The following is a 14,402-nucleotide window of genomic DNA, read 5'->3' on the forward strand; positions in this document are numbered from 1 at the left end:
CAGCAGCAGCAACCTTGATTGAGAGATGCTCTCGCGCATGGGAGGACCCAAAGATAAACCAGGTATGGACTCAGAACCAGGCAAAGCAAGATGATTGGCCAAAGGAAACCCGGAAGATGTGCCCTATAAAAGTGACTCAGCTCTCGTGAGGGCCTGTCTCTTTGAACCTGCCCGTGTGTCTGTCCACGTGCACTCTTTTTTCTCCTAATAAACACTTTACTTGTCTCACTATCCTCTGTCTCTATGTGGAAATCCATTTCTACACAGCTGATGGGCCAGGGCCTCATCACTGGCACTGGTCCCTGGTGGTCTAGAGGTTAGGATTCAGTGCTATCTCTGCCGTGGTCTAACCTCAGTCTCTGGCTGGAGACCAAAACACTGCTTCAGGCTGCTGCTGGCCGAGGCCACCCGAGATCAGTATTGAGATCAGTATTGAATCCGGGACACAGCCTGTTCCAGTATGACATCGTCTTAACTAATTCTGTTTGCAGTGACCTGTGTCCAGATAAGGTTACATTCTGAGGAGCAGGAGTTAAGGCTTTAGCATGAATTTAGGGGCATAGGATTCAACTTGTAACACCCTCGCTCTGCTTTTCTACCTCCCCTGACACTTTTGCCCTGCTGACACATGAGTAGATTTCTCATGGCATGAAGGGTATTTAGTTGCATTTACTTGTCTATAATCTGCTCATTTTGTAACTTTCTGTCTCTGGTGCCTTGCACGTGATGTGGAAAGCAGCTCTGATGAGATGTATGAAGCATCAGGAGGGAGTGGCCATGAAGGAGGAAACTGCAGAGACAGATCCCTCTTTCCTTGTTTTCCTGTTGACAGTTCCAAAGGCTGTCTGCAGCTGGGGGTGAGGGGCCTCGGACGCCAGCAGAGGCTGCTGCTGCTACACCACAGGAGCGTGTTTGCTACCCCCGGTTTATTTGCCTCGTCTTTATGCTTTCTGAGCTCGTTTTAAGAACAGTGAGAAACTGAAAAGACCCTCTGGGTCTTCTAGCATTCGATTTACCTGGAGAGTTTTGTTCGTGGCCACCTTCTTGTTTCAGCCTTTACTTTAAGTATTCTGTTTTTAGGACTTCAAAAGTAAATCATGTGAATGGTTGGAATAGTTCTCAAAATGTCTGTGCCAGAAGGGAGATGCCAAGAAGTAATTGAATCTACCCCCAGAGCTTTAGAATTAGCTCGTTAGATGTTTTAGAGATGCAGAAATGTGTTTGGTTTCTGATCTGAGGTTTAGTTACACATTAGTGCGGGTGAATCATACTGGAGCTGGAACACCTTTGCTAGGAAAGAATATTCCAGGGCGCACTTTCTCCTATTTCCTGAATGACATTCTTGGCAGAGTGGTTAGATGAGATGTTAGTAGAAAAGGAAAGTTAATCTTAAAATATCCTTTCATCCCAATATCAGTCATATCTGTCTGAAAGAGCATGCTAAAATGTGCTCATCTGAAGGCAGATGGAGAGCAGCTTATGTAAAATCTGGAGGCACTTTATTCTAGGAGCATTTCAGCCTCACACGGCGTAGAACAGTATAGTGAACTCAGTTTATCCTTCGTCCGGTCTCAGCAGTTATCAGCCCACGGCCAGTATTGTTTATTTTGTGTAACCCTTACTCTCCCTCTGTCCCATGCACGGTTTAGGCAAATTCCATGTCATTTTGTCTGTAAACATTTCTGTATGTATCTAATATAACCATAATATTAGACCTAAAATTAACAGTAATTACTTAAAGCTATCCAATTCCTGTTATTGTTCAAATTTCTAATTGTCTTGAATGTCATTTTTAGATTTTTATTTTACACTTTATTTGAAGCAAGATCTAGCAAAGGTTCCTCCTGAGACCTTGTCGGGTTTTAAGTAGAGGGGTGAATAACATGCTCTGATTTACATTTTGAAACTCTGTACTCACTGTGAAAAATGGGTTGGTGGGGGCAATGTCAAAGAAACGGGCAGTAGAGAAGTTAATGAGGAGGCTACTGTGTGTCCAGGAGGTGAGTGCTAGGTTAGAGCGATGTGGTAGAGATGGAGAGAAGTGGGTGAGTATGAAGGGTCCTGTGGGCAGGCCACACTTGTCTTCATGGGTCTTCCAGACTTTTGGATTCTGTTGGGTGTGTAAGTTTGTTTATTTGAAAGTATTGTTCTCAGATTTCATTGATTGGGGTATCAACATTTTAAGATTGGTGAAATCTTAAAATATTTACACAGGTTGAATTATAGCAACTTTATAATATTGCGATAGGGGAACATTATCTTTAGAGGAGCATTAATCCTCACTTCTCTTGAATCAGTTTATTCAGCTTACTTGCCATTGTATCATCTTATCTGTGTGTGACTACAGAGATAATGTTGACAACTTTTATGTAGTAGAATAGGAAATTATAGTTTTTCACTTAAGCATGTTATATAATCTCAGGTACATTATGCTAAAGAATGTTCATAGTTTCATAGTACTGTGTTGAACAGATTATATTACAACCACTCATGTGTTGTTGGACACTGATCTTTTTAAACTATTTAAAAATTATTCTAATGTTGCAGGAAGTTTTTTTAATCTGTATATTTTCCATTTCTTTTTAAAATTTTTGGGTTAAGTAATGACTTCTTCGTAGAGATTTTCCTAGAAAAATTTGCTGTCTTAACATATGCTTAAAAACTGCATCAATGAAACTTGAAGCTATAATTAATAAAAAAACAAATACAGGTTTTGTACTTTAAAAGTGGAATTATGTTTATTCTTGTTTCTTGGGCTCAGAATATGTATATTTTGACTTAAGTTTATAGTCTTCCTTATTGAAGGAATGGAGCACATGTATATTTAGTCTTCAGTTTTTTATCTTATCCCATTCACATGGCAATTTATAATAAATTGAGAGCAATCTCTGCCTTATCTTTAACATGTTGGTTTTACAAAGATTGTTTTCTTTCAGTCAGCTCTGCAACCAGGAAGCAGCTGTAGTTGCCACTAAAATGTTCCCCTCTCTTACTTACCTATGAAAATGATTTAAAATTGGGACTCATTTGGTAATAGAGAACTCTTAATACTGTGTAATCTTTTGTATATTTTTCCCCGAAACATTCAAGTGGAACATTTTTATCATTGGCTCAGAATGGTCAGCTTCATTTATATCTAATGAAGAAATGTCAGACAACCATGAATAATATTTTGTTTTTTGGGTCCTTCTTATAGAACAAACTAGGTTAAACAGATGAAACAAACATTTTAAAGGATATGTTCAGAGAAGGGTAAGTTTTTAGGCCATTGGTTCCCTTATGTTTTATTGTCTTTTAGTCACTGTTTTTATACGTTGAAGTCCTTGAAATAGTGTTACTTTAAGTATGCTGTCATATCTTTAGATGTCAGAAAAGCAGTATCAAAATTGATCTTTCTCTTAAAAAAAAGATGTTTTCTTCAACTGGTTATTCTTTAAAGACTTACTATTCAAATTGTGGTCTAAGTCGGGCACGACTGCGCGACTCACACACACATTGAAATTGTGGTCCAAGTTCATGGGCATTGGTGTCACTAGGGCGCTCACGAGACACGCAGCATCTCGGCTCTGTCTCGTGCTATGAATTTGTGCCCTGACGTGATTCTAGGCAATTCACGTGCACATTAAAAAGCTAACAGTGCCAGCCCCAGATTCCCAAGGTTGGGTCCTCCTGTTGAAGGCATCTGTGCCCTCAGTTCCACCCTGTGCCATCCTTCGGGGACATTGTTTTCCCTCCTTGTGGTCATCAGCATCAATTACAGTACAGCTTAGAGGTTAAAAACGCGGGCTCTGCAGCCAGGAGTCCGGCGTTATAACCCCAGGCCTGCTGGCCTCCTAGCTGAGTGACCTGTAAAGTGAGGAGGACAATCAGACAGGGGAGGCGAGAGGCTCAAATACAAGTAAAGAACAGTGTCTCCCTTGCAGTTCTGGCTGCTTTCATTCTCCTTCTCTGTATCACGAACGTTATTGTAGGTATCTATTGCAGCACAACAAACCGTTCCAGGACTTTGCAGCTTAAAATCTCTGCTTTATTATTCATATTTCATGATTTTCAGGGTCAGGAATTTAGGCTCAACTGGGCAGTTCTGTTCATTGTGGGATCTACTGAGGTTGCTTGATGACTTTCAAGGTTTTGAAGTAAGTTGTATATTCTGGATGTAAATATTTTCTCAGATACATGGTTTGTAAATTTCCCCCCATTTTATGGGTTGTCTTTTCACTTTATATATCCTTTGAAGCACAAATAGTTTAATTTTTAGGAAGGCCAGTTTATCTTTTTTTTTTTCTGTCTTTTGTTGCTATTTCGGTGTCATATAAGACTGCCTAAGCCAGGGTCTCAAAGATTTATTCACTTTCTTGTAAGAATCGTATGCTCTTGCTGTTACATTTAGATCTGTGTTCCATTTGGAATGATTTTTTCTATACAGTGTAAGAAAGGGGCACTATTCACTTTTTTAGTTGCTGATTTAATCACCTCTTTTAAATCCCTACTTTGCTTAGCCTCTGTGGCTTCAGGAACTGTTGCTCGCTCACTCTCCATTAAAACTCTGCCCGTGGGTTCTGAGATTATTTCCTTCTTTTTAATTTATACAGAAATTTTAATTTATATACCTGCTATATGCTGAAAACTACTGGATGCTGGTTCTGCTGCCTCTTCTTTTTTTAATTGTAATTTATTTATTTTTGGCTGGGCTAGGGCTTCGCTACTGCATGGGCTTTCTCTGGTGGTGGCTCGCAGGGCTGCTCTCCTGTTGCCGAGCGTGGGCTCTAGGACGTATGGGCTTCAGTAGTTGCACTTCGTAGGCTCCAGACCACGGGCTCAGTAGTGGTGGTGCACCGGCTTAGTTCCACAGCATGTGGGGTCTTCCTGGAGCAGGGACTGAACCGGTATCCCACATTGGCAGGCAGATTCTGTACCGCGGAGCCAGTGGGTTATAGAAGCAGAATAGAAATTGAACTGTCTGTATGATTAGTAAAGGTGCTGTTCAGAGATTTAGTAGTTAAAAGATGAATATTAAATTATGCATTCAAACAGCATTTCAAATAAAAGATTGGGGTAAAAAGAGTGTAAAGTAAGTAGCTATATTAGCAAACTGTTAAATTTGAGCCATTTGGGCATCTTTTCAGGTTACTTACCAACTCAAGGACATATTGACATTTTCAGAGCCTAGTGTTACTGTTCTCTGAACTGAGAAGGTGGCGGTGGTGAGCATTTCCCATTTGTGTGAATACAGACGGATAAGCAGCTTCCCTCTGACCTGTGTGGAGAATCCTTTGCAGAGTCGCCACCAGTCCTTTTTGGGGAAAATGTCAGGAATCAAATGTCTCTGGAAATTAACTGTGCTGCTATTAGAAGATCTTGTCTGTTTGGGACAGTGTGGGACTTTATCTTGGGGTCAAATTTTTAATATCTAAAGAGTTTGTCAGAGGATACGGTAGCTTTGTTAGGTTGTTCTCCTGTTGTCTGCTGAAGAACACTGGTAAGGACAAAACTGGCCCTGGCTGGTGGGAGGGTGGGGGATGGTGGCCAGCCACGGGAGTGCGAAGCCACGAGCAAGCACCGCCCGTCATGACTGTGCCTGGTGGGTCAGTTGGGGTGCCCTCGTGCTGGAGACCGTTTATCAGGCTGACGCGCTGTCATGAAATGCTGCTGGGCACGCATGCAAAACAGTGCTTTCTTTTGTTTGATTCTGTAGGAGCCTAGAAGGACTGTGCGATGAATGGTGACACTCGGGCTGCAGTGGTGACCTCACCACCCCCGGCCACAGCCCCTCACAAAGAGCGGTATTTCGACAGAGTGGATGAGAACAATCCAGAATACTTGCGAGAGAGGAACATGGCGCCAGACCTTCGCCAGGACTTCAACATGATGGAGCAGAAGAAGCGGGTGTCCATGATCCTGCAGAGTCCCGTAAGAGAGGCTTTTCTTTGGCCCTGGGCCCCCTGTCTGCTTCCACTTCTTCAGCTCGTCTGCTCTGTTATGTTTTTTAAAGTCCATTTACCTGAACACAGGAGTTAGTGCCTTATGTATGTATATGTATGGCTGTTGAAGAGTTCAAGTCATCAGACAAAACAAATGAAAAAGTTTCAATATCATAAAAGATAGGAGATGTTTATTTCTCTTTTTATACTCTCTCTGCTTTTCCAGGAAGGCTGTATATATATTGGGACCATTTAAAAATCAGTCTTTCCTCCAAAACACCTAGCTTCGTGCTGGGCATTTAGTAGACCTTAGCAGTCAGTATCTGATTGTTGATTGATTTTACCTTTAATTATGGTCGGCATGTGAACTACAATCACACCCAACTAAGTGTCTCCTTTTTGCATCTTTAGGTAAAGTAGTGCTGTTTTCATGACCAAAACATATGTGTTGGGGGGGTCTGGCTGCCCGCCATTCAAAAGCCAATAAGCCGGCCAGGTTGGTGGAAAGGAACGTTTGCTTTATATCAGATGCCAGCAACTGGTGGGGAGAGTGGTGGACATCTGTCCAAAGGCTGATTCCTGCCCCGCCCCCCACAAGCAGGGGATGAGAGCTTTTATAGAGTGAGGGGAGGTTATATGCAGAAACAGCAGTCGTCTCTAACAGTCATGTTCAGCTGGTAGTCAGTGGTCAGATCAGCAGCATCTGGTTGTTGTAGGCACAGCTCCTCTTCAGTTCCGGGGCGCACTGGTGTCCGTTTCTCTGTGGTCAGGTTTTGAAATTGGCAGCTCATGTCCTGGGTACAGTCTGGTTATCATGTAGTCAACTTCTCCACCTGGGGTTTTAGTATCTATAAGACAGCTCACAGGATATTATCTATAGCCCTTGAGAAACAGCTAAAGGTCCTTGACTATGCTTAATGACTATATTGTTATTAGTTAGTCTCCTTTGACGGTTTTCCTCGGTTTCAGCATTTCTCCCGTCTCTGATTAAACTTGTTCTTTGGCTAAATTTTCCCACCAGCTGAGGCAGGCATAGGACACGGTGGGGGCGAGGGCCATGCGGGCCTGCTGCGTCTCGTTTTCACGGTTTGCTCGTGTCGGTGACGCTGCGTTTGTGTGTGTGTCACTCGTCTTATCATTTTAATCCACTGTTTTATTTCCTCAGTATTTGAGCTGTCACTTGGCAGATAACTCATTGAGTTTTTTTTAATATGTTGATCATCTCTATCTGCAAGGAATTGGGCATTTAGCAATAAACAAGGCATGTAAAGCTTTTGTGTTTGATTGTTATTATTCATATATAATTCCTCAATAATACAACTTACAATAAAGTACACAAGTCGTAGCACACACCTTGGTGATGTGACATTTGTGTCACACCTGTGTAAGCACCCAGAGCAAGTCTCAGACTTCACATTCTAGCTGAAGGAGATAACCAAGAAGCAACAAGCATAACAGTGCAGGGAACAGTTGGCTGATTAGATTGTGTGTGACCAGTTAGAACAGGCCTCTCTGAGTAAGGGAGTCTGGAGTCTGAACTCTGAATGACAGGAAGGAGCCAGCCTTCAGGGAGGGGGAGCAGCATTCCAGGCTGAGGGAGCAGCAGAGATGAAATTCCTAGGATAGGAACGAGCTTGGGGAGTGAAAGGGCAGCCAGTGCGGTGTGGGCACAGGGAGCACAGGGAGCGAGAGGGAGGAGGAGGTGCGATGTGGTTTGAGGGGAGGAGGGCACGGTCCTAGGAGGCCTGTAAGCTCAGCTCAGAAGTCTGTCTGCATTCAGAGCACAGCAGAGGGTCGTTGGAGGGCTGCAGGTGGGAACGGCGCTGTTCAGTCTGAGTCATTCTGGGTTGGTAGAGAGAGAGCATCGTACAGGACGAGAGAGGAAGCTGTCTTCAAACAGGAGGTCTGGTAGCTTGGCCAGGGCGGTGGTGGTGGAGGTGGAGAGAGGTAGGCTCCTTTGTGTATTTTGAAGGTGAGATAAGTAGGACTTGCTGATGGACGTGGAGGAAGAGCTGAGAGAGGGAACCAAAGAATCAGGACAACATCTAGACCTGGCTTGAGAATAAGTAACTAAGTGAACATCACTGAGGAGAGAGTGAAGAAACTAAACTTTCAACATCGGGTGTGTGCCAGGCACCGTGCAGGGCACCGGGGGTGTTGGGAACACAGTCAGTGTCAGAGCGCTGCTAACCCACGTGCCCTGTGGGGTCCGGAAAGACGAGGACAATTAGAGAAAAGGCTGGTAAGTCCGGAGGTCCCTGGGTAGTGTGGACCCAGTGTTGGTGTTTGCGTTTCAGGGGCTGCAGCCAGGGTTGGGAAGGCCCTCTCTGTGCGTGCGGATGCCAGCAGTTGGGGGCCATGAGAGAGAACCTGTGAAGTTGCCTTCAGGATTCTCTGTTCTCCACGGAGTAACCATGGAAGTATCTGCTCAGAGTGGGCATGGGGAGTAGTGTAGAGGAGTAGACGAAGGAGGCGGTAGAGAAGCCGGGAACGCACTCAAAAGGGTGCGCTCTGGCCAGTGCTCATGAATAGAAAGGGTGAAGAGTTGAATTTACCTGGGGCTGGGATTTTGCCAGATGAAATGGCAGGGAGTCAGAGCTGTAAGCAAGGGTGTGCTTAGAGTGTTAAACCCAGGGCCTCAGCTGAGTGAGGGGATGATGCTGGCTTGCCATGAGGTCTTAGGACCATCATGGGGTTGAAAGGAGGGTGAGCTAGACACTAGGAGAGGGTGTGTGGAGAACACATGCTTGGCTCTGAGGTCAAAGAGGGGCGCGGTTGCTAGGAATGAGGAGGTCTCGGGCATGAGGGTGGAAATAGGCCACAGTGAACTGAGTGACATGGTCACTGGGGAGAGGCTGTCAGAGGGCCGAGAGGCGGGAGTGTGGCTCTTGGACCATCAGGAGTTAGGACCAAGCCAGCAGACAAGCTCATTGCTGGTGACTGCTTACTGGGACCAGAGGCTGGGATCCAGGCGGGTGTTTCCAGGCTCACTGCTCACAGCTAAGCTCGGCCCGGTATCGCACATACGGCTCACCCAGAATGCTGCTGAGACAGACTGCTGGTCCCCTGTACTAGGGGCTTCTTCTGTTTGCATTTCCCTTGCTAAGCTTTAAGTTCCTTGATGGCAAAGCAGTTTTTTTTTTTTTTTTTTCCCAGTATCTATATGTTCTCAGTGCCTGCTGTCTTTAATTTTTTGGCCTTTCATGTTGAATGTGTGCATAGAATTCCATTGTAAGGCAACTGAGTGTATTTAATCAGTTCTCTTCTGTTTAAAGTGTAGACTGTTACCTCTTTTCCCTTTTATTGGTAATACTGAACATCCTTACCAATAAACCTTTGAGCACATCTCTGATTAGTTCTTTAGAAATGATTCCTAGGAATAGAGTGTTTATTCAGATTGTTTAGCTTTTACCTTGTTAAATTACTTTTCCAAAAAGAATGTACTAATTTCTGTTCCAAGCAGTGATGTATGAGAATACCCATCTGCCTTTGCAGCAGTGGATGAAAACAAAACAAAAAAAGTTGGTCTGTGTGATAGTTAGCCTTGTCGTGTGTCTCAAGGTGTCTCATTGTTTTAATTTGCCTTTTATTAGGCTTTCTGTGAAGAATTGGAGTCAATGATACAGGAACAGTTCAAGAAGGGGAAGAATCCCACAGGCCTGTTGGCCTTGCAGCAGATTGCAGATTTCATGACCACAAACGTACCCAATGTCTACCCGGCAGCTCCACAGGGAGGGATGGCGGCCTTGAACATGAGTGAGTACTTTCTGACTGTGCACATGCTCTGCTGTTTTCCAGGTCGAATTTCTTAGCTGTTTGTTAAGTCAAATAGGTGAGCACTCATAGTGTAACGCATGGAATTGAGTTTTGTTTTTCTTTTAAATTGAACTTCAGTTATAGTAAAAGATAGGCCTAAAAATATCTTGACTCTGTGTTAGTTGCTCAGTCGTGTCTGACTCTTCTGCGACCCCATGAAGTTTAGCCCACCGGACTTGTCTGTCCATGGAATTCTCCAGGCAAGAATACTGCAGTAGGTTGCCATTTCCTTCTCCAGGGATCTTCCCGACACAGGGACCAAGCCTGGGTCTCTGCACTGCAGGCGTCTCTACCGACCGAGCATCAGCCAGACTGCAGAGGGCTCCTTTTGTTAGGAGCCAGTGAGACTGTTATTTCTTAGGCAGATGGCTTTTTATTAATATGTGGCTTCTCAGACCCTTTGTGAATTAAAAAGAAAAAAACAAATCAGAAATAATGCTTGCAGAGAAGCATGTTGATTTTGCCTGAACTTATTTCAGCCAAGCCAGCCTTTCTTATTTACCATTCTTCACTGCTGTTTGCAAATGAACGAGAAACAGAGAAATTCCAATAGAAAGTCAGAAGGAGAATGTTGGGTGGGTGCGTGTGAGCACAGAATGGCTAGCTGTGCAGAGGTGGCACTTTGCCGTGGCTGTGGGATTTGTGAGCGTGCACGTGGCCAGGTGCAGCCTGGGCACCTGCAGGTCAGCTGTCTCAGCCGCCGTGCGCGAATCCGTTTGATGCGCTGGATAGTGAGCTCTGACTGACTGAAGGGTTTGGTTTCCACTGGGTCACGGGCCACCTGCTGGTCTCCTGTCCGTGCTCTCTTCTTGGAAGTTAATTGACTTGCATGCAAGTGTTTGCATCGTTGATACCCACCGAGTGTTAAGAATCACACGTGAGTTACTCACTCACACTTCCATCCCGAAGTCGAATGACAGTCATTAGGTTTCCATGTTTTCACATGGATTTCTAAGCGAGTCTAGTGATATTTATATGAATTGGATAATAAAGGACAATTAATATATTTACGTACATATTTTTTTTTCTTTTATTTGCATTTATTTTTTGTGGCATTTGTTCCCAGGCCCTAAGTTTTTGCTTGTTCAGTTTCTTCTGGGGGATCTTTTTCTTCTGTGCAGCCTTCTCTTCTGGTTTAGGAACAGTGTACTCTTTTTTCCAGTAAGGATCGTGTCAGTATGGCAGAGAGAACTCGTGCATGGGTTGATCCGACCGTGAGCTCTGGAAGTCCTGGGGGCTTTGTTCACCTGGATGTGCTCAGTAACCAGAGACTCTGCATCGAGCACCTTAAGTTCAGCATCACTCCCTGCAGTTTTGAGCGGGAAAAATTCAGCACTCTTTCTGGGCCACCGACCCTGGATCCAGCCCCACTCTGTGGCCTGTGCGCACCTACCAATTCTGTCATTGTCATGACGTCGGAATGACATGCTGCTTCTTTAAAGGGACATCTTTCAGATACTTTGTGGTTTTTCGGATATGCGTGCCCTTAATCGCTGGGGCAGTTTCATGACTGTTCAAAGTACATGAAGATTTAAACCTCTTGATTTGCATGATTTTGTGAGGTTTTTTGGATCAAATGAATAGGGAACCAGTTTTAGAGGTTACGTCAGGCTGCTTACCAGAAAAGCATATATTGTCTACTAATCAGAGATAAAGGAAATTTTAATAGTGCTACACCAAAAAAAGAAGGAAGAAATAATTCTAGTTTTAATTGTATCTAATAGTTTGTCTCTTAAATATGAAATTTTTATACAAATGTTAACCTTTGTTGTGGAATATAGCATATGTAGATAGCGTAGGACAAAAATATATATAATTTATGAATGGTTTTAAGGTGAACTCCTTTATAACCAATACCTTGGTTAAGATTTAAAGTTTTATCGGTGGCTTACCCTGCCCCGTTAGCCCTCTTAAAAGGAATTAATTACCATCTTGACTTGAATGGTGTCACTGCTTTTCTTTGCTTTATAGTTTTACCACCCAAATGGTTATCCTTAAGCTTGATGGTTTGCTGCTGCTGCTAAGTCGCTTCAGTCGTGTTTGACTCCTTGCGACCCCGTAGACGGCAGCCCACCAGGCTCCCCCGTCCCTGGGATTCTCCAGGCAAGAACACTGGAGTGGGTTGCCATTTCCTTCTCCATTGCGTGAAAGTGAAAAGTGAAAGGGAAGTCGCTCAGTCGTGTTTGACTCTCAGCGACCCCATGGACTGCAGCCTTCCAGGCTCCTCCGTCCATGGGATTTTCCAGGCAAGAGCACTGGTGTGGGGTGCCATCGCCTTCTCTGGCTTGATGGTTTAGTGTTTGTCTTTTTTACTTATTGTCTCATAAGCATTTTTAAAGCTGCAAATTGCCCCTCTATCTCTCTTTTTCTCCTCACACTTTAAAGAAAATGGGATTCATTGACCTGTAGAGTTTACTGCAGCTTGAATTCTGCTGATTCCATCTCCGTGGTGCTAACACGTCCCTTTTGTCCTTGTATTTATGGTGAATTGGTAGCTGGGTCTGCAAGCCTGGGTATGTTTGGATTCTGCTCTTTGGTGAGCCCACCAGATGGGCGTCACTGCGTCCCGTCAGCAGGTGCATATGTCTGCTCATTGCCATTTGTGTTGGAGCAACTGTGCGTGCTCAGTGCCTGGACCCATTAATTTAACAAAAGTTCCAAGATGGTGATGTTTCAGTTCTGTCATTCCTTCTTCTGTATTTACTAGTTAGAATACCTCTGTAAAGAGAAACTTCCCTGGGAAATGGTGAGTGAGCAGAAAGGGCGCTGCTTCGTTCTGTCACTCAGCACATGACTGCGGGGAGCTCGGTGCTCAGCCGCTCATGGGTGGCCTGCTTCTTGGTCAGGGTTTCTTACGGAGCAGAGCAGCCTCCTCGCTGCAGTCTACTGGGAATCAGCGCTCAGTCTGCACACAGAATGAAGCGTCCTCTCAGCTCTTTTGCTTACCCCATGGTACAATTCATATAGGAAGAGTTCATTTCAGTTGCTCAGTTGTGTCCAAATCTTTGCGACCCCATGGACTGCAGCACGCCAGGCTTCCCTGTCCATCATCATCTCCTGGAGCTTGTTCAAACTCATGTCCATCGAGTCGGTGATGCCATCCAACCATCTCATCCTCTGTCGTCCCCTTCTCCTCCTGCCTTCAATCTTGCCCAGCATCAGGGTCTTTTCCAATGAGTCCATCCTTTGCATCAGGTAGCCAAAGTATTGGATCTTCAGCTTCAGCATCAGTCCTTCCAGTGAAAATTCAGGACTGATCTGTAGGATGGACTGGTTTGATCTCCTCACAGTCCAAGGGACTTGCAAGCATCTTCTCCAAAACCACAGCTCAAAAGCATATATTCTTCCGTGCTCAGTTTTCTTTATGGTCCAGCTCTCTCATCCGTACATGACTGCTGGAAAAAACCCTTTTTTTCCAACCCTTTTTTACCAAGCTATCTAGGTTGGTCATAACTTTCCTTCCAAGGAGTAAGCGTCTTTTAATTTCATGGCTGCAGTCACCATCTGCAGTGATTTTGGAGCCCAGAAAAATAAAGTCTGACACTGTTTCCACTGTTTCCCCGTCTATTTGCCATGAAGTGATGGGACCGGGTGCCATGATCTTCGTTTTCTGAATGTTGAGCTTTAAGCCAACTTTTTCAGTCTCTACTTTCACTTTCATCAAGAGGCTTTTGAGTTCCTCGTCACTTTCTGCCATAAGGGTGGTGTCATCTGCATATCTGAGGTTATTGATATTTCTCCTTTCCTATTTTGTGTATCTGAAACACATAATTCATTTTCTTGGAATTTGAAGACAGTGTTTCTGTATAAGTTACTTGATTTCTTTCCTTGATGGTTGCCTTTTTTTTTTTTTCTTTAGAGTCCAGAAATTTTGCCAGAATATGTCTTGGTATTGATCCTTCTAGATCAGTTTTCTCGATAATGTGCCCTTCTCTTCCAAATCTGTTATTTTCAGAGTGCTTTCTTGAGTTAGTTTGTAATATTTGTTCTGTTCACTTGCTTTTGTTTCCTGGTATACCCACTGGATTTTGTTTGTTGGATTTTCTTTGTCTTAACTGTCACTTTTTTTCAGGTCTTTTTTTTTTATATTGCTTTCTTCATTTCTGTATGATTTAAAAAGTTTTTCTTCTTTCTCACCTTTATGCTCCTTTTTAGTATTTATTTTTAAAAGTGTTTTTCATTTATATCTAATTACGTTTACATTCCATCCCTCATTTCTGAATTTTTCCAATTATATTAAAATTTTTTCATACCTTCCCTAGTGGCTCAGATGGTAAAGAATCTGCTTGCAATGCAGGAGACCTGGATTTGATCCCTGGGTTGGAAAGGTCCCCTGGAGAAGGAGATGGCAACCCAACTCCAGTATTCTTGCCTGGGAAATCCCATTGACAGAGGAGCCTGATGGGCTATAGTTGAAGGGTTGCAAAGAGTTAGACATGACTGAGCAACTAATGCTTTGACTTTCATTATTAATGCTTTTCTTTATTTTTTATGAAATAATAGGTTATAGTTTTCATTTGTTTTGTGGACATTTCTTTCTTGTGTGCTTTCATTATGTGTAGGAATGTGATTTTGTTCCTTTTAATTTTAATAATTTTTGTGTGGTATTTGATCATGGTATTTTTCTGTTTATTTTTACATGAAATTAATTTTCCTAGAGGACTC

At 43.5% G+C, this 14,402-nt stretch overlaps 1 protein-coding gene across 10 annotated transcripts in view; it reads left to right on the top strand.

The window, feature by feature from the left end:
• Positions 1 to 14,402, top strand: part of ADD1 (adducin 1) — a 90,882-nt gene that overhangs the window by 42,094 nt on the left and 34,386 nt on the right. For all 10 annotated transcript variants that reach the window (XM_025289579.3, XM_025289588.2, XM_025289585.3 and 7 more), the window contains exons 2-3: positions 5,696 to 5,910; positions 9,515 to 9,677. In XM_025289579.3, coding sequence (XP_025145364.2) covers positions 5,716 to 5,910; positions 9,515 to 9,677 — 358 coding nt within the window. In that variant the 5' untranslated portion in view covers positions 5,696 to 5,715. The remainder of the gene's footprint in view (positions 1 to 5,695; positions 5,911 to 9,514; positions 9,678 to 14,402) is intronic.

This window comes from Bubalus bubalis, chromosome 7 (genome assembly GCF_019923935.1).
Source record: "Bubalus bubalis isolate 160015118507 breed Murrah chromosome 7, NDDB_SH_1, whole genome shotgun sequence".
NCBI lineage: Eukaryota > Metazoa > Chordata > Mammalia > Artiodactyla > Bovidae > Bubalus > Bubalus bubalis.